General features: G+C 41.1%; 1 protein-coding gene across 1 annotated transcript in view; it reads left to right on the plus strand.

Moving 5' to 3' along the window:
* ADAMTSL1 (ADAMTS like 1) overlaps nt 1–19314 on the plus strand; it is a 440698-nt gene that overhangs the window by 329143 nt on the left and 92241 nt on the right. The window contains exon 20 of the mRNA XM_030920098.1: nt 8475–8602. Within this exon, the coding sequence (XP_030775958.1) occupies nt 8475–8602 (128 nt within the window). The remainder of the gene's footprint in view (nt 1–8474; nt 8603–19314) is intronic.

The raw sequence follows: 19314 nt of genomic DNA on the forward strand, positions 1-19314 counted from the left end.
GGATAGGAGATGAATTAAGGCATATTTGGAAGTCTTTAACTTGGGCAACACAGAGTTTCAGCAGATGGAAACTTCTCAGAATGGAAGTGAGGTGATCAGATGGGAAATTCCTCCAGGGTCAATTTCAGAACCATAGTTGTGAATAATCCTCTATGTAAAAGTCATAAGCACATGAAATACAGTTTCCAAGTTTGTAGATAATATAAAAACTAGAAGCAGGGAAGATAGGGAAGGAAAAATAAGCTCATTTCAGTTTGGTTTGGCTTGTTTCCCTTATAGAGCTAAAGGAAATGGAGATGACAAATGTTTTTCTCAGTTGAAAAGTATAAGAATAGCAAGCCAGAGAAAAAAGAACCATCCCAGTAAATACATAAGCCTCAGCAAAAGAAAAGTATTGAGTGTCAACGCAGTGGTCACAGAAATGACCATCATGAATCATGCAGGTGAAGAGCACTGGAGGATAGTAGACAACCAGTGACAACCAGACAGCACTAGTGAGGCTTAGAGTCAGGCACAGTCTATTCCCTGAAATGCTAGGGGATCTCCAGAGATCCCCCTAGCAGTTAGTTTACTCTTCCTGGAAGAGTGGTCCTAGCACATGGCAGAGTTCCAGAAAAGTGGTTAACTGTTTTGGTATAAATAAGGATGTCACTGAGATAAACCAGAAATGAAAATTTTTCCATGTTATATGCCAGAAGTCAGCAAACTTTTCTAGTAAAGGGCCAGATAGTAAACATTTTAGGATTTGCAGGCATCAGGAGTAAGGAATGACCTTTGACTATTCTTAAACTGACTATATTCAGCTCTGCCATTATAGTGTGAGAGCAGCCATAGATAATACTTCAATCCATATGGTAGTGTTCCAATACAACTTTATTTATATTAAAAGCAAGTGGTAATTGGCTGCAGTTTGAGGACCCCTATCCCAAGTGGATAGGAAATCCAGTCAGTCATTTCATGCAGAGGTTTGTAATTTGAAATGAGTTACCTAGCAAGCAGATAAAATACACATATTAGCAAATTCAAGACTCTATGAACTTCTGAAAGAGAAGGAAGTTAAAGGGTCTGGCAAAAAGAAGAAGACCAGGGTTAAGAATGTGTGGTCAGGTGGCCTTTCCCATTCCAAAAATATTTTCTATACTTCCATCTGAGCAAATCATGAAGCTTCTGGCACTAAATAACTTTTAGTTGGCAATTACATTAAAAACAGTAAAGGTTAAAAAAAGTTGCCCTAGCCAAATGGTGATATGAAACTCTTCATGAACCTCAAATCTGTTGCCCAAAATTTTTGTACAAAATAAAATTCCCCCTTGCAAGCCTCTGGGCTACTATAATTTTTGGTTTCAGAAAAATAATCTTGCTCATGGAGGAATTCTCACAGCATTCCTTTTGCCTCCCATTTGAAAGTATCTAAAGTCCAGAATATTTTTTAGTGATTGTCCATTTCCCAAAGTAACTACAAATCTTGACGTTAATCACCCCCCCACTGAAAATGAGGCCAAACCATATGCCTGCCAACTAGGCCCGAGTCGATTCCTGGATGCTGTCAGTTTAAGAACAATCAAAGGTCATTCCTTACTCCTGATGCCACCATGTACTAGCTGAGCAAATTGCTTCTGTGACCTTTTGCCTCCTCTCTAAAATGGAAAAATAACATCAATCTAGTAACATGGTAGTAAGAATTCAATAATATAAAGCTTATACATTTGCCTATAAATACTAGTACCCACTCCCACTTTGTGGTAGATTCTATTATCCTAATCTAAGGAATCCCTAAGCAGAAAAACACTCATTTTAGGATAAGGAAAAGACCTCACCATCTGGTCCTATAAATAGGAATTTGGGGCTAAGGTTCTTTGCACAAACTTTGCTTACTTGCTCCTGGGTTCACTGTTTTCCGGCTCTAACTGTTTTGCTCTTGTTTGTATTCCTTTCTGAAATTGCAGAATTCTGGCTTTTTTTTTCTTTCTAGTGTTCTAAAATTTCAGTATTTGGTTAATGGTGTTAATACAGTTATGGAAATAACTAGTTGTCCTTATTCAGAGATTCCTGAGTCAAGAATAGAATTAAGGTAGTTGCCAACCCAACGTGCCACGTGGCCTCAGTTCTCTGCTCCTCTTTCCTGCTCCCTGGTCCCATGCACAGCAAACCCCTTGTTCCCCTTCTATACACCCGATTTATGGTTTTTTCATTGAAAGCTCTATATTTCTCATTTCCCCATGTCTTCACAACATCTAGAATTTATAAGCCCTGGCATGAAGAGTGAATGGTAATGATCATGGCGATGTTAACTGTGACAAAATCATAATCATCTACATTTCTTTGGTTTTTCCTACATGCCAGGCACTTTTCTGTGTCCTTTAAATACATTAGCTTATACAGAATTCTCACAACAACCCTAGGTAGGTACTATCATTCTCATTTTATAAATGAGGAAACTGTCACTGAGAAGTTAAATAAATTACTTGCCCAAGGCTACAGAGCTAAGTGGCAGAGCAGGGATTTGATCCCATCATTAATGGCTCCGGAGTCTGTTCTCTCAACCACCGTCCGCTATGCTATACTGTGGATATGATCATTTTCAGCCCTGTTGCTTTGAAGATAACCAAATGAGTATTCATTGTGTATTTATTTAGTGTGCCAGCCCTATGCTGAATACTGAAGACAGAACTATGGATGAGATAATAATTTACAATCTCACTGAAGAAATGAGACACTGTTGATTGAAAGACTTTGTAGTGGAGTTTTAACAACTAGATCAGGAAGTGGACAGATTCTTGTGTAGTATAGCAGCATGAGAAAATAGAACTAGAACTTGTTCTTAAGGGAGGGGGAAGAGGAGGAGCCTATCTTTAGCCGCAAGCTAATGACAAGGAGAGTCAAAGAGGCCATCTTGACTAGAGTGACAAGTTTGTACTGGGATGTGGGGCAGATAAGTTTGAAAAGATGAGGAAGCTACTGTTCTACAGAGAAAGGATACATCCATAATTTTCAGCTTCCAGTCCTGTGTTGAGACCTAAAATAGGTTTAGGAAAGCATACCAGTCAGAATGAGAGGCCTGAGGTGGTACAATAACATATCCCAGGTAGTAGATGGACATTTCTCTACCCACAACCTAAATATTTTGTCTGACAACTAGAAATTCCAAGAAGGTTACTTAGGTTATGTGTACCATCAAAAAAAATCATTTATTAGCTTTATCTGGTGTTTAAACTGAGACCTTTTTACTTGCAAAACAGTAAGAATGAGTTTATATACTCTTCTATGAGATCTTCACAGAAACACTCTTGAGGTCAGTATTAACCTGAATTTATAGAAGAAACTTAAAGCCTCACACAATTGAATGACTTGCCCAAGACCACCACGTGACTCTAGACTGGAGTCCGAGTCTCTTGGCTCCAATTTGGGAAGTCTTCCCCTCCACAAGGCAGCTCCTCAAAGCTGGGCATGGAGATCAATTTGAGAAGTAGGTTCACACAAGACAGTGGTGTTCACAGTTCAGCCAAAGATCCAGAGGACCCCATGATGCCGGCCTACTCACAGAACTTCTAGAGACTTTTCCTTTATACACCCGGAGCCGCCTTTATTTCAAATAAGAGCCCTTAAGCACAGAGGAAATGATTTAGCCTGAAAGAGATTATACTTGGTCGAAATGGCCCGTGAGCATTTTGTCCATATCTTATTCTCATGCATGACAAGGATTTTTACTTATGTACCAAAAACAATTTCTTGCACCCTCTCAGCTGGTCCTTAATTTATAGGATGCTTGCGAAGGCGTATTGTCACATAGAAGCTTACAAATGAAGGCCCCCAGAAAAACAAAACTGCTCCTTCATTTTCTGGCTAAAAATAGGGTCAAATAAGTAAAGTAATAAGTTTTAGGCTAGAAAACTGAAAAGGAAGTGGGGTACAGGTCTGGGAGGAAGGCAGGGAGTATTGATATACCTAACATGACCAAATTACCACTTGCTGTGTAGGTCTTAATTGTACCCATTCTATGTCCCCACATCCTCTGATTCCATAAATTCCAAAACAGCTCCAAAGGAATCCTATTGGTTTTGTTTGGAAAGCAGCCCTATGTTTCTCTGACTGCTCATTCTAAAGCAAGCCTATCAAATTTGGAAACTAAATATAAGCTGACAGAAATCAGCTACTAGCAAATTAAGCTAAATTAATAGAGTAGACTCCTGAAATACGAAGAAAATATTTTTTTTCCAGGAATCTTTCTCTCTAGTTGCCAGGCTAGGTGAACTGAAGCAAGCCTCCGTCTCTGCAGCAAGCCCTTTCCTTTGCCTGGTGGTGCTTCCCAGAGAGCCCTGCATGGGACCCCCCCTCCGGAACTACTGCTCCACCTAGTGGCAGCCTTGAAGCCTTCATCTACCGATTTTATGGGCGTATTGTATGTATAATAACAGGAGTGAAATCCTCCCCTATCCCTGAAAAGACTTATGCCTTAGTGGATTGTAGGAGAAAGGGAAATAACATCCAAATGGGCCAAATGTACAAAGAACACACTGTGGGCAGCTTTCTAATTACAAGAAGAAAACATGACTGAACAGTTGAGTCTTACGGTGGTCCCAAAGGGATTATAGGGTAGGGGGGAAACGTGCTGGACCAAAAACAAGAAATTCTACTTCAAATCCTGACTCTGCCGCCAAATAACTATGTACCATTGAGCTAGACAGTTCCATTTTATAAATATAAGTCACTTTTATAAGTATACACAATAAGTGAGAAATTCAGGCTTTCTCCCATGTAGATTTTGTCTTAAGACAATATTTAAGACTGTTTTTATGAAAGTGAATACTACAGTTTCTCTATCTTTGTATACATCGTTTATGGAATAATAGACTATACAAATGCTAAATCTCATGATCTACACGTCACCCTTTCCATTGCCGCTACTCCTGTTCTAGTTCAAATCCTTAAAACTCTGTGCCCTCTGTGATGGATCACCTCCCTTCCTTTCATCAGCCTTGTAGGAATTCTTTTCCAGGCTTCAGACATGGGCAGAAAGCATGGTGGCTTACTTAGTGCCTGGAGAAACCGGTGTAACTACAAAAACTAACCCCCACCTAAAAATAAACAGGCCAGGGTAGGAGAGGTTTACATCCTCTGCCTGAAATCAGACAGGGGCGGTAGTTGTATGCAAAAAAAAAAAAAAAAAAAATGATTCTAATATGGAGATCTCATAAGTTGCCTGGGGGAAACAGGCCAATATCAGGTGTCCCTCTCACTCCTTCCTCACAATTTCCTCATCCTTCCTCCCCCCTCACGGTTAATTTGCCATTCAGAGTGTACAGCATTACCAAGAAAAGAGTTACTGGAAATACCAAAAGAGGATCTAGAAATTCATTATATACCCCAGTTTAACAATTCCCTCTGATGAGCATGAAAACGTACTTCAACTGGGTTTTAGAAGTTGGTAAACTGAAATAGAGGAAGGTGAAGAGATTTGCCAATGGCCATTACTTAAATCATAGTAGGACCAAAACAAAGTTCAGAAGAACTATCTTCTAGCCTCCTGCTGTGAGTGTCCAAGAACCCTTTTCTGCAGGGACAAGAGAGATGTTTCCAGTGTCAGGGAGCCAACTACCCTAATGGGTTTGGGAACTTAGCATATTTTAATTTCTACCTTTGCCATGTGGTGAAAATAATGATCTACTGAGTTCCGTCATTCTCAGTTCTATTGAAACTTGACTAAGCCTACTTTCATTATGAGTTAGAATTTTTGTGAAAGCATAAATATTCCTGGGACATCATAAAGATTTAAATCGTAAAGTTGATTTTTAATTTTCTAATCTGAAACAGCTTGAACACCTGAAGAGACTTAGCAATGATATTACATTATGTTGCGTCTTGTAAGATTCCTTCAGGAAACAGTCATACGATGATCTGAAATATTGTATGGTTTACCGAAGATAAGTAAAGTGTGTAGTCATCTTTCTCTTAATAGCTTCTTTGAAATAAACTAACATGTAATTGTTTGAGAAAAAAGCACCTAATGTTTGATGGATGAGTGAATGAATGGGTAGATAAGCTATAACACAATCTCTCAGTGAACGAATGGGTGGATGAGCTATATCACAAGCTCTCAGAGGCTTCCTTTCATCCCTCACAATGTTTCAGCTCTAGTTCAATGCCACAAAACTTGAGTGTCTCCAGTAATAGTGGTGATGGTCTGGAATAGCACTAAATCAAGCACAAATCATCCAGAAACTTCCCTTTAACTAAGGTATCTATTTCCTTCCCCATTTTACTAGAGCTGCCCATATATAACTCGATTGATTGATGGAAGCCTTACTTCTACTTCCTGCCTTTCCTCTGACAGGAAAGGAGGTAAGAATAAGCAATGCAGTAGGCCCAAGGCTAAAAGCCGAGCTGAGGAGATCTCATTCACTGCCAGACTGTCACCCACCTCAGAATAATTGACAGCTGATTAGAAGTGGTGCTGAACTGCAAATATCATAGAGCCTGGAGAGGCCCAGCAAGGGAAATAGTGAGGAAAGAATTGTATAGTGGGAGAGTGTTGCTGGAGCAGATCTGACTTCCAGGCTTAATCTTACCACAGAGTCTTATGGGTTCTCCTGACCTTTCTGTTTCCCCACCCTCTCACTTTCTTGAAAAACAACCCCTATTAACTGCTTACCTCCTAGGGATGGATGCTAGCATAATATTGGGTGAACAGTTTTTTGAAGCTTTTGAAAATAGGGAGGTTAAAAAATCACAAAGCTGGAAATGACTGGCTTCAGGATCCTCAAAACTGGCTATTGAGCCATTTCTGTACTGTCAAATGAACTGTCAACCTAAAGCACCTGCCAGGTCTAGGCACCGGATCTCTGAGCTTCTCTGCTGTTCCCCCAACCCTTCTAGATTCCCTCCTCCACATACACATTCCAGTTATCAGCCAGCCTCACTAAGTCACCAAGACATCAGGTTCAAGTCATCGTTAATCATTAATTAAGCTGGCATGATGTTACATGTACTTTCTAGAAATGACATAAATCTAGAAGAGAAAAAACAGACTTGGATGGAGTGGGTTTGAAGCTCACTATAGGCATTCACAGTTTGATTCTTTCAAGTCTTTTCAGATTAAAAAAAAAAAAGTCTAAAGTAGACTGATTATTCTGGAATTTTCTCTCCATGACCTTGAAGGGCAAGTTTTGACTTTATTCTACTGGGAACCTACTCTACAGAGAGTCCCCTGTAGCAGTGGGGAAAATAAAAGCAATAAATAAGACCTGAAGAGGATCATATGAACCCAGGAGTTCAAGGCAGCCTGGGCAACTTGGCAAGACCCTATCTCTACACAAAATTTAAAACTTAGCTGGGAATGGTAGTGCATGCCTGTGGTCTCAGCTACACAGGAGGCAGAGGTGGGAGGACTGCTTGAACCCAGGAGTTCAAGACTGCAGTGAGCTGTGTTTGTGCCTCTGCACTCCTGGGTGACAGAGCAAGACCCTGTCTCACAAAAAAAAAAAAAAAAAAAAAAAAAAAAAAAAAAACACCTGAGTTTTGTGCCTTATAATATTTATAACTAAATAAAGACAATAAATGTATATATGACTACACCGGGGCTGTGACACATAGAATTTCCTGCAAATATATGTGTAAGATCCTCTCATCAATATGCAATTCTTGGCTTTTTCTCTCCTACCTGCAAACCTGAACAGATGTCTGTCTGGTTGTTTGTTGTTTGTTTGTTTGTTTGTTTGTTTGTTTGTTTGTTTTGAGACAGAGCCATGCTCTGTGTCCCAAGCTAGAGTACAGTGGGGCAAGTTCAGCTCACTACAACCTCTGCCCCCCATGTTCAAGTGATTCTCTCACCTCAGCCTCCCAAGTAGCTAGGATTATAGGCATACACCCCCATGCCCAGATAATTTTATTTTTTTGTAGTTTTAGTAGAGATGGAGCTTTGCCATGTTGGCCAGACTGGTCTTGAACTCCTGGCCTCAGGTGATTTGCCTGCCTTAGCCTCCCAAAGTGCTGGGATTACAGGCATGAGACACGGTGTCTGCCCAAGATATCTTTCTTCATCTCTGGAAGACCTACGTTCTTTCAATCATCCAACCAAGCTCCACTTCTCTTTGTAACTTTGCTTTTTCCTTAATGAGCCTTCCCCAAATCTATCTGTGCCATTTGTTCTAGCATCCCCCCTTCCCCTAGACATCTGTGTGTGTTATATGTGTTTGGTGCACATATGTTGTCTGGTCCAGCTGGTAGCATTTAGATCAAGTAATCCACAGGCTGCAAAAGCAATGAGAAACTTCCTTATTTGAGATCACTACCACAGTCACATTAATCAAAGAGGCAAGAGAGCCCAGGTTCTTGATTGTCCTTGTAGCTGGTTTGTCTCTGTTGTTAAAACAGGGTTCTGCATACATCCTGAGGTTCCTTCCTGCCTTACCAATATTGAATGCCAAAAAGGAGTCAACTGACTTGACCAGGTCTATATTTCTTTTCTGTTGCTCCAGGATTCTTCTACAGCCAGATGATTCCTTACAGATCTTGGCACCAGTGGAAGCAGATGTGGGTTTCTACACTTGCAATGCCACCAATGCCTTGGGATACGATTCTGTCTCCATTGCCGTCACATTAGCAGGTAACCTGAAAATCCCTGTTCTGTTCATTTCATAAACTTTTATTGAATGAGTGCCTACAGTATGTCAAACAGGCCCAGAGATGCATACATAAAGGAGACTGAGATTCCATCTTCAGGGAGTTTGTAATCTATAATTACAGTGGCAGTGTAGTATGAGGTAGAATGAAGTGCTATAACTGATAACCAAATAGTATGCAAGGACAGTACATTCCCGCCAGGACGTCTTAGAGTTGCAGTGAGTGGAATTTTGATAAGAGACAGGGATATTTCCTGCAGAAGGAATAATGTGAGCAAAGGTGATGTGTGCAAATAAGTAGCATGTTGGAACATGAATTGTGAATTATGATCATTGAAGACTCTTTTGGATCCTGTCATCTCCTTGTTCCACCTGTTGCAAGAAAGACTACGACCCTTAAGTAATTGGAATTCTGTGGTCATGGCTTGAAGCAGGAATGTTCCCCAGAACTTCTCTCTGATTCTGCTTTATTTCAACCTCTTGCTCTAACGCGCTGCCAACACTTCCCCTTTATCCGTTGAGGTTAGACAATACATTCTGCACATGGTGACTTAAGAACATTGCAACTCAGAGTACAATGTCTCCCAAAGTTGTGGTCTCGTAGTAAAAGACATGTAGAGCTTTTATAAAACCTCTTTGCATAGGACAAACCCATGCCTTTGAAACTGAAAGAGAACTTAGATACCAGCTGGACCAGGGCCCTTGTTTCTCAGAGGCCAGGCAACCCGAGGTCACACAGCTGCTCCGCTAGTGGCGGGGAAGAAGGGAACTGGAGTCGCCTAACTCCCAGCTAATTGTTCTCCCTGCTTTCCCACTGATCTGAGAAAATAGGATCCTTCCTCTCAGATCTGGGCCATCCAGTCTTTGTGGCTGTGTCGCATGTGTTTGTATTTATTCTTTTCAATTGCTACTCTCATCAGATGATTCAGTAGATGTTAGAAAAGCCAACATCACCCCACACTGACTTCATCTGTCCCTGTCGGGATTATGTTGTCACACTGTACTCCAGTCACACATGCTACCCCCTTGCATATCTGTTTAGCAACAGTATGTATGCCCCCATGACTTCAGGCGGGTCTGGGAAGGGACCCTTAGCAGGCAGCTTTGCGGGGAAGATCAAAGTCAATAATGAAGAAGGCAAGTTAAGGAGCCCTGGGCCGGATTAAAGACTGATATTATTAATGCCTATTTTTTGTGAATAAAACATTTGCTTTTCTTCTAATGTATTCCAGTTGCAATCTTTATTCCCCTCTTTATACAGACTGCAGATGCTCAGCACCAATCTTGTTAAATCTGTTCTGCCATCCACCCTCCAACCTGCTTTAGCAAGGGCACCGCTGACATCTTTCCAGTTGCTCGCAGATAGTGGCTCTTGCAGGACTAATTCTCTTGTTTATATTAATCTAGATACAGTTCAGCTCTATCACAGACTAAATACCCTTTGTTCACCCGAGTTTAATACGACTAATAGAAACCTGTCTGGAATTAAGCAAGGCAATTGTAACATCAGGCTTGCCTTCAGCTCTTTGAAGAGGGGTTATTGGAGGCTGCCAACAAGTTCAAAGCCGGGGAAGAGAGACAGAGCAGCCAAAGAGGCACCAAGGAAGGGGGGGAGAGGGGCTGCCTGGTGAAATATGACTACAGACACCACACCCAGGGCATAGGGAGCTGCATCCTTGCACCTTAGCTGCCAGGGTTTGTTTAGGTCTGCTGGAAAATCTATCAAGCAGTCCCTCTAAAAACAAAGGCTCAAAATGTGCATTGCCTTATGACTGCATTTGCACCCTTACCTGAGCTTATCATCCACGCCTGTGCCAATGTCTACACTCACAGTGTTAGGTGGTTCACCAGCTCCTGTTGTGAGCACACCCTCTGCCACATATTGTGGAACCTACAGCAATAAATAAAACCTGCATTTCGTGCTCCCTGATGCTTACAGAGAAGTGAAGGCAAGCGATGGATAACTGGCTATCTAGAATTGGGAGATAATAACAGTTTACTTCAAATGTATGCATGGAGATCCTGCTTAGTAGTTATAAGGTATAATCTGAACATAAATTGGAGGGGTGGGGGTGAATGAGTATCAGGCATTTCTAAGTTTGATTACCAGTTATACTGCTTATTAGCTATGTGATCTTGGACAAAGTATATAACGTCAATGAGTCTCTCTTCTCATCTGTAAAAATTAAACTAACATTATTTTACAGGGTTGTTGTGAGGTTAAGTAAGATGCATGTGTGAAAAAGCACTTAACCCAATGCCAGGCACATCGTTCACACGCAATAAATGGAAGCCTCCTTTCTTTCTCTAGCTCTTCTAGAGTGAAACAGCCTGAAAACAGTTGTAAGACGTGCAAACCATTATCCCAACTCTGTTTCCATGTAGCTTTCAGTATGAGTCCTAACTGATATTTTTCAAGTATGAACTTAGAAACTGATTCAGTTCACTTGCTGTCAAATCCTCATGGTGAATCTCAGCACTACTGTGTTGTTATGGAAACTGCAGGGGTTTTTCCTGGACTTCAGTATAAATGTAGGCCAAAGAGGGAAAAAAAAGACTTTGAGCCTCAAGATAATCAAGTGTCCCCATGATTTTATAAGGAAAGTATGAACTTGTGTCTTGCCAGTGTGCCTGCATTGACCAGATGCAGGGAAATTTGTTCATGATTCGCAAAAGCAGGTATAGCATGGCAGTTAAAATCACGGGCTCCAGAGCCTTGGGGTCTAGGTCTGTGTCCTGGCTCTGTCACTTCCTAAGTGTAACCTTGTGCAACATCTTTATACTTACTCAATTTCTTCATCTGGAAAATGACAGTACCTAATAACAGTACCTGACTCAGTTCTCATGGAGATTAAATGCAATCATTCATAAAAAATGTTTATAATTGTGGCTGGCACATAGCAGCCACTCAATATTTGTTAGCTATTATTATATATTGAGAGAATAATACATACAACAAAGGCCAACTTATGTTTACAGTGGGAGAGACTCCTTTTCAGGGACCAGAATGCTCACAAACCCTTTGTAGAGCAGCTCTCTCAATGTCTCACTGTCAACTAGGGAAGCTAGAATAGCCATCTGGAAAGTACTTGGGGCACGTGGATTCAGAGCAAGGGAGGTGACTTGTGATGAATATTTCACATGGGCCACAGAGAGAGAGGCCTGACGGGCTCTCCCTGGCCCACAGCAAGATGCCTGACATTGAGTTTGCCCCATCCCCTGGATCCAGTGTCTTGCCAATTCTGCATCTCAGATTCATTTCAGTTCTATTTCTTATTCTGTACACAAGTTTTCTTTGAACATGTAAACACTATTTAGTTTTAGACATACAATACAGCCAAACCTTCCTTGCTCTGCCATGTTTGGCCTGTAAAATACTGTCTTTTGTGCCTTTTGCTCCTCTCTAAAATCTTCCATTATGTGTTGGTTTTATCTTTAAGTCTCAGGGATTTGGGAGTACCTTGCAAGTGTCTCTCAGCATGGAGATGGCCAATGTTTCCCTCCCTACCTCCCTGGAATAGCCCAGGGAACTCACAGCCATTTAGACCGAATGGCACAAAATTCCTCTTTCTGAATTCACTTAACTGGATGCCTGTTTCACTGCTCCGGGTGTAGATGAAAGTAGCTTAGGAGGGGAGGATTGCAGGGAGGGGATTATAGGAATGTCACCAAAATGTCACATACCTAACATTTTGAAGTATTAATTTGTGTTCAGGAATAAACAGGGCTAGGTAAAGGAGAGTCTCTGATGTGTACAGACATAAACACAGAGACTGGAGAATCATCTTGGCCTGTTAAATTCAGCACTCAGCTATCTTGCTCAGAAATCTTCCAAATCTGAATGGCCTAGGCAAGGTTTTTGAAGGAAAGGAAGCAGTTTCCTGGTAAATTGCTTCAGTCTGGATCCATGGAGTTTAGCTGTACTTACCAATGCAGATAAGGGCCTCTCCAGGTATACACCATTGGTGAGGTCATCGACAAGAGGGAAACATTTTTGGTTGTTATTGATTTTATAAGATCACAAAAGAGATACTGTAAGGCCTGCCTGACATCATCAATGGGAAATGAGAATAAAATGAGGGCTGAGGGATGAGTGTATTTTTCATTGAAAGGAGAGAACACAGATGAGCTCATCTGACGTTTTCACAGGAAGGGAGAGACAGAAAATATTTCTCCTTTCCTGGCATGTTTTTTTGCTCTTTATGAGTTGAATAGCTGATACTCATTGTGTCTAATAAAGAGATCACAGAAACCTCACTGGGAAAATAAAAATAAAAGGCAGTTTTTTGAAATTCTTCTTCCTCTGTCCCTCCCCATCATGATTTAGTAGTTACAATAAAAGACGAGCAATTGTGTAAGCTTATCATAATGTAAGTCACTTCAAACTGGCATTTCTGAATTTTCACCCAGCACTCTGTTAACAAAGGAGGGTTTTGCTTCATAAAGAGTTAGACTCACAGAGGACCTTGTCACCAATGCAAAGGCTAACAAAGGAAGATTTATTCCCATGCACTAGATCAAAAGGAAAGGTGGTCCAGGTGCAGTGACTCACGCCTGTAATCCCAGCACTTTGGGAGGCTGAGGCGAGCAGATCACCTGAAGTCAGGAGTTCGAGACCAGCATGGCCAACATGGCAAAACCGCATTCTACTAAAAATATAAATATTAGCCGGGCATGGTGGCAAGCACCTGTAATCCCAGCTACTCGGAAGGCTGAGGCAGGAGAATCGCTTGAACCCAGAAGGCGGAGGTTGCAGTGAGCCAAGACCATGCCACTGTACTCCAGCCTGGGCAACAAGAGGCAAACTCCATCTCAAAAAAAAAAAAGGAAAGGTGGACAGGTTTGACTGTGTTCTCTGGGCCACATGGTAATAGCCATTGACTGATCTAAGCTGACATCAAGGAGATTTCAAAATCTGTTAGAATACTGAATAGCTAAGGCCCTTAAGTTTTTCTCAGTAAGTACAAATGTAGAGAATGCCCACGAAAGACCTCAAACTTTTACAGAACTTTTTTTTTTTTTTTTTTTTTTTTTTGGAGATGGAGTTTCGCTCTGTCGCCCAGGCTGGAGTGTGGTGGCCGGATCTCTGCTCACTGCAAGCTCCGCCTCCCGGGTTCCCGCCATTCTCCTGCCTCAGCCTCCCGAGTAGCTGGGACTACAGGCGCCCGCCACCTCGCCCGGCTAGTTTTTTGTATTTTTTTAGTAGAGACGGGGTTTCACCGTGTTAGCCAGGATGGTCTCGATCTCCTGACCTCGTTATCCGCCCGTCTCGGCCTCCCAAAGTGCTGGGATTACAGGCTTGAGCCACCGCGCCCGGCTATAGAACTTACTTAAAACTGATGAGAGTATAGCAGGAGAATCTCACTCAGCTCCTCAGTTGACTAGAGGAAATAAAAAAGTATAAGTGGTTCAAGTTGGCACATCTCAATCTCAAAAAAGCAATTCCAACATCTGTTCAATGGAACACAGGAAGGATGGTGGTTGGACAGGTGGTAGGATATACCACATCCTTTGTTAATGGTTTCTAGAGAGGCTGCAGCATCACATGGCTGTACTAAGTATGGGGTCCCTTGGCTAGGACTCTTGCAGTGGAACATGCAAAGAATTTGTGGCAGAACCACTTCCGGCCTTATTCTACATAGAAACCATCAACATCAATTAAATAATTAGAAGAGGTAATGGTAGTAATCTGAGCAACCTGACCCACTGACATTGGCAAAAAATACCTAAATATTGAAAGAGAATGGTAATAGAAACAAGGATATGAGAAGGACGCCATGCAGCCTGGGAATGTCTGGGAAAAGGCAGTCTAAGCCCTACCTATTTCCTCAAGTGCTAAGGGCCCTGTAATAGTTATGCTGAAGGCATACCAACTAAACAGAGTTTCAAAGGCATAACAGTTCTAATTCCTTCTCATCTTCTATGCAAGGCAATTAATTAGTAGTCACATTGTTGACTCTAAACCAAAACAGGCAAAATTAGGTTAAAACTATTTTTTACCTTTATTGAGATATAATTTACATATCATAAAATTCTTTGTGAATGTGCAATTTAGAGATTTATTTAGCAAACTTATATAGTTATGTAACTATTACCAAAAAGTTCTTTACCTTTTTTTAACTTCTAGGTTCGGGGGGGTGCATGTCCAGGTTTTTATACAGGTAAACTCATGTCACAGGGATTTGTTGTACAGATTATTTCATTGTGTTATAGTAGAGATAGTGCTGGTGATAGCCAGCATTTATTCAAACTTCCTGCTGTGCAAAGCCATTGTTCTCACAGCTTTGCATGCATCCATTTACTTACTCCTCTCAGACACTTTAGAAGTAGAAAACTGAGGCACAGAGACTAAATAACTTGCCTAAGGGTACTTAGCTACACTATGCAGAGATGAGGTCGGGACACCTAACCTGTAGGCAGCCCCTTCTCCTGCTCCTGCCCACTGCAGGCATCACTAGCTCATCATGTATTTTTGCTCTTCAGCCCTTATGAAGGTAACTCAGAATCCGTGTCTGCACTGTACTCCAGGAAAACTCTGTCAGTCATTACATTTGGCTTCAGGATCTCAAACCTATTTGCTGTTTGTGGGCCCTTTCTAGAGCTCTCATGTAATCTCCAAACCTGCCAAATCTGCCCAGCCTGCGGCCCTTGTGTCTGCTGTTGCCCCGTTTCCAGTTATCTTCCACAAGTCTCTCTTCTCCCTGAAAATGAACGCACATGCACACTTCCTAGCCTAAACTGCCTTAGCCAAACAGAGAATCTAAGTCCTTGAAGTACAACTCACTGTTGATAGCTAAGACTAGGGGAAATTATTTTCAAGTATATTTGTGACTTACAATGTTAGAGGAATGAAAGGAAGACCCATTGGATTCATCCATTCAAAGAGTCAACAAATATTCATTAAGCCTGGGTTAAATGGCACTTACTAACTGTTACAAAAAAACAAACCTATAAATATATGATGGCTAAAATATGATAGTTTATTTCTTGCTCACATAAAGTCTAAAAGAATTGCACAAGAGAGTTTTTGTATTTTGGGCCAAGAAGTGGCACACTTCACGTCTGTTCATGTTCCATCTGCTAGAACTCAGTTCCATGCTCACACCTAACCGCACAAAGGCTGGAAAATTATCTAGCTGTGTGCACAGGAAGAAGAGGAAAAGGGTTTGGCTGATAGCAAGTCATTCTCTGCCATGGCTTCTAAAATGGAAGGCAGCATGACATTTTAAACAAAGTTTCTATTAGCAGAGACCTGGGATTCAGCCCTGAGTAAACAGTACTTAACAATGCTTTCTACTCTTGGCTTCATTCAGAAAACAAACTTTCCATCTCCTCTGGCTTCTCTCTCAATCACCTTTATATTAGGCCAAAGATACTTTTCAAACACATATGTTCAGATTTTTTCCCACTGAATTTTGATTTTACCCCAAATCACATAGGAGAGAGACCTGAACCAGAGCCCAGACTATGTGCAGGAATGGGTTTCCAGGGGTTCCAGGGGTTACTCGTCTGTCCCTGCCTGTCTCTCCAGAGATCCTCATCCTTCAGGATCAAGATGGTTCCTGGTTTGCTGAACACCTCTGTTTTTAAAGGCATGACAAGGCCATGCTCCTTCCTCAATGGCCTTCACATCCTTGGATGCTGACGTACAAGTTTTAGCCATATGTCAGGCTCACCTTTTGTATAAGAGCTGCCTTCATTTCTCATATTGTGCCTGATTAATTGAAACGCTTGCCTTTATTTCTGTTTCCTTATTTTTTCTTAAATTTATACAGATATAAAACTGAGCGTAATCTTCTGTTTGTATGGCTCTCATTCAGCTATAACACAAATACATTTACAGATTAAATGAAAGAATGTAAACCCTATCAATTTCTATAAATTAACACTAATCTGTGAGCTGATGCTGACTTGCTAAAACTAAATGGCTGTTCACAAAGCATGCATAGTACTGACTGCTGAGGCACGGCTCATGCTGCTGAGGGCTTAGTGATGATGATTTAGCTCTCAGCACCTTTTTCTGTTTTTCCTATTGTGAAAGCCCTTTTGGTACAGCATGCCGTGGCTTTTGTTATCTTAACACAAATGTATAATTTATAATTTCACTCCTTCTCTGCATCTTTGTTCTATTCTCCTTAGTTAACTTCCATGGTTAAACTAGTACTAGTTAATATCAATGTGATTGTAACCATGTCCACAAACATAGGTATTGGCAATCACATGGCAGTCATCACACAGCAGTAGTCAATTAGTAGGTGATCAACCACGTGATCTAAAATAGGCTTATGTTGATTTTTTTAAGTTGGTCACTAAAATAGCAGCTCCAGCTTGAAAAAAATCTAATAGAGATCAAGTGGTATCTCAAAAGATATCTCTCACCAGGAGGAAGAGGAACCAGTTAAAGAAAAATTAAGAATACAACGTATTGAATATCAAACCTGCCTGCATAGCAGAATCACCTAGGAACTTGTTAAAAATACAGATTACAGCTTCTACCCTGTCATCTGAGATTCAGATTTAGTAGTTCTGAAGTAGGACTCAAAATATATGCTAACATTTTTCTAATAGGTATAAGAGGGTCAGTTGATTAAGAAACATTATTTTCATTATAAATCTCTATTGATTATAAATAGTTGGATAACTTTGTGCTTTGTCTTAACAATGGATCATGAAAGTAATAAGAATGCGTAAGAAGTAGCCTGTGCTAACAACAGTACTTCTCCTGGCAAGAAAAAAAGGCCATTACTTTCCAGCAAAAGCTCAATATAATTAATTAAGGGCTGGATTTAATTCAGTGACATTTGAATTTTATAGCTATACACTTGCAGCTATAAAAAACACCTTTATTATTAAAATTCCTGTAGGAAAAATAACTTGGTAATTGTGACTCTAAAGCCCTCTGGTCCCTAACCTCATTCTCCCCATTGGCACAGTTGTTTTTATAACACAATAGAGCAACTCTTGTATTATAGCAGGACAGATTATGTTTTAAACAAGTGCCCTGGGGATTCTGAGGCAGCCAGTCCACAGACAAAGACTTGGGATTACCTATCACAAGCACCAGACTTTAGGTCAACTGGACCTGGGCTCCAGTTCAGCCCTATAACTTGCTAGTTCTGTTGCATTGGACACACCATGGGGCCTTTCTGAGTCTGAGTTCTTTGTGTATGTAAAATATAGTACTGTTGTTTCTGCCTCTCAGGGTTGTTATGCAAAAAATCCAGGTAATGCACATAGCACACCATATAAACACATATTTTCATTTAACAGATATTTATTGAGAATCTACTAGGTGCCAGGCCTAGGTGATAGAAATAAAGAAAAGAACAAGACAGATGTGATCTCTGATGTTATCAAAATTACATAATGAAATAGCAGGGGCTGGGGGGAGATATACAAATATAGAAGATAAATTCTGCTAGTTCTAGTGCTTATGAAAAAAGTAAAGTTGCCTCCATCTAAAGTGTACATCTCTTCACTCCCATGCCACACACAGGGATGAATGCTTTATATGGAGTGGTTAGAAAAGGCCTCACTAGGAGGTGTTATTTGCACAGAGACCTGAATGACCAGAAGAGAGCCATGCAGAAGTCTGTAGGTGGAAGATGTCAGGGACGGGGAATGGCCAGGGCTGACGTGCTGCTGTGTTGGAAGAAAGGAAGATCAGTGTGCTGGGGCACTGTGATTGATGGGAAGTATGGGCTAAGTGAGGTAGGTCATATAGACCACTGGGTCTTAATGTACAGCAGATGGCTGGTCACGAAAAGGAGCTTGAGGCCAGGCATGGTGGCTCACACCTGTAATCCCAGCACTTTGGGAGGCCAAAGCAGTTGGATCACCTGAGGTCAGGAGTTCGAGACCAGCCTGACCAACATAGTGAAACCCCATCTCTATTAAAAATACAAAATTAGCTGGTTGTGGTGGCGCATGCCTCTAATCCCAGCTACTCAGGAGACTGAAGCAGGAGAATTACTTGAACCCAGGAGGCAGAGGTTGCAGTGAGCTGAGATCCTGCCATTGCACTCTAGCCTGGGCAACAAGAGTGAGACTCGGTCTCAAAAACAAAAAAAGAAAAGAAAAAGAGCTTCAAATTTTGTTTTAATTGTACTGAAAAGGGACTGGAAAGTTTAAGCAGAAAAGTTGTATGGTTCGATTCATGTTTTAGCAAGATCACTCTGGCTGCCATAAAACTGGAGTAAGGGAAGAGTGAAAACCAGAAGACCAGTTAGGCTGTATAGTAGTCCATCCAGAGATTATAGTAGCATTAGATCACAGCAACAGAGATGCTGGTAAGATGTAGGGTAGATTTGGAGTCAGAGCTGAGTAGCTCTAACTCTGAGTAGGGAGGTGAGGTCATTTATACCAGTGCTAATTCAATACCATTCCAACTGCTTCCTCCCATTGTGGCCATGCATTTACTATGCTCAACAACCATTATAGTACTAAATCACTCATCAGATGATACATAATCTCAAATGTATGGAATATAAGTGGTATAATGAAAAAGTCCCCTGAACAGTCAAAATAGAGCCTATGCATGCATTCCAAGGTGAGCTTCTCAGAACATTATTCAAGTTTCTGCCCTTGAACACAGTTATGATGAGCTTAATTACCTATGCCTAGAGGGCAAATAAAATGGCAAAGAATAAAGAGGGATAGCTTCTATTATGAGGCTGTGGGACAGTGCAAACAGGAA

Source organism: Rhinopithecus roxellana, chromosome 16 (genome assembly GCF_007565055.1).
Source record: "Rhinopithecus roxellana isolate Shanxi Qingling chromosome 16, ASM756505v1, whole genome shotgun sequence".
Lineage (NCBI taxonomy): Eukaryota > Metazoa > Chordata > Mammalia > Primates > Cercopithecidae > Rhinopithecus > Rhinopithecus roxellana.